This window comes from Plasmodium gaboni, assembly GCF_001602025.1.
Source record: "Plasmodium gaboni strain SY75 chromosome Unknown, whole genome shotgun sequence".
Classification (NCBI taxonomy): Eukaryota; Apicomplexa; class Aconoidasida; order Haemosporida; family Plasmodiidae; genus Plasmodium; species Plasmodium gaboni.
In genome coordinates, this window is record NW_017385385.1 from 1 (window position 1) to 782 (window position 782).

Genomic DNA, 782 nt, shown 5'->3' on the forward strand with positions numbered 1-782 from the left:
TAATTAATAAAATGTTAACTACTTCTGATTCTGTAAATTATTTAAGTAATAAACAAATAGTAGATTCAGTATTAACCGTAATGTTAGAAAATGAAAATAAGGAAGTTATAATTCAAGAAGGAACAAAGGTTATGGAAAAACTAGCAACAGAAAGTGACTGCCAAAGGCATATAACGAATTTAGAAATAATTATTAATTCCTCTGAAACTAATCAAGAAGAAGCATATAAAACATTAGCTGCTATTTCAGGTTTATCAAGAATAGAATCATTAAAAAATATATTAGAATCTAAAGGAGCAGATACCTCAATTTTTAATGGTATTAAAATATGGATTGAATCTCCTAGATTTATTGAACAAACTAAATTAATTAAAGCAGGTTTAAAAACTATTAAAACATTAAAATTAAACGCATCAGCTACATTACATGATGTTTTAGGATCCATTGTTGATTTAATGTGTCTTTCTCAAGTAAAAAGAATAGCAGAATCTGATGAACCTGATGAAAATATATTGATTACATCTAGTGAATGTATTAATTATTTAACTGAAGTAAACAAAATAAATAATGCCGAAATTGTGGAAGCAAGTTTAGAAAATATATTTAAATTAATGAAAAAATATTCTGAATCTCGTTTAACCCAAATTAATTTGATATCAGCTATGAATAATATACTATTAAGTAGTAACAAAATTGGTGTAGATATATTAATTAATAAAGGATATATAAAACATATTATTACATATCTTCAGAAAGTTCCTATGTATGTTGATGTACAAATA

At 24.2% G+C, this 782-nt stretch overlaps 1 protein-coding gene across 1 annotated transcript; it reads left to right on the forward strand.

Annotated features, from left to right (window-relative positions):
• PGSY75_0021400B (hypothetical protein) lies at positions 1–763 on the forward strand (the record flags this gene model as incomplete). The annotated part of the gene is made up of 1 exon (XM_018783356.1): positions 1–763. A coding segment is annotated over one exon (763 nt), but the record flags the coding sequence as incomplete, so codon positions are not given.
• Between the last annotated feature and the right edge of the window lie 19 nt (positions 764–782).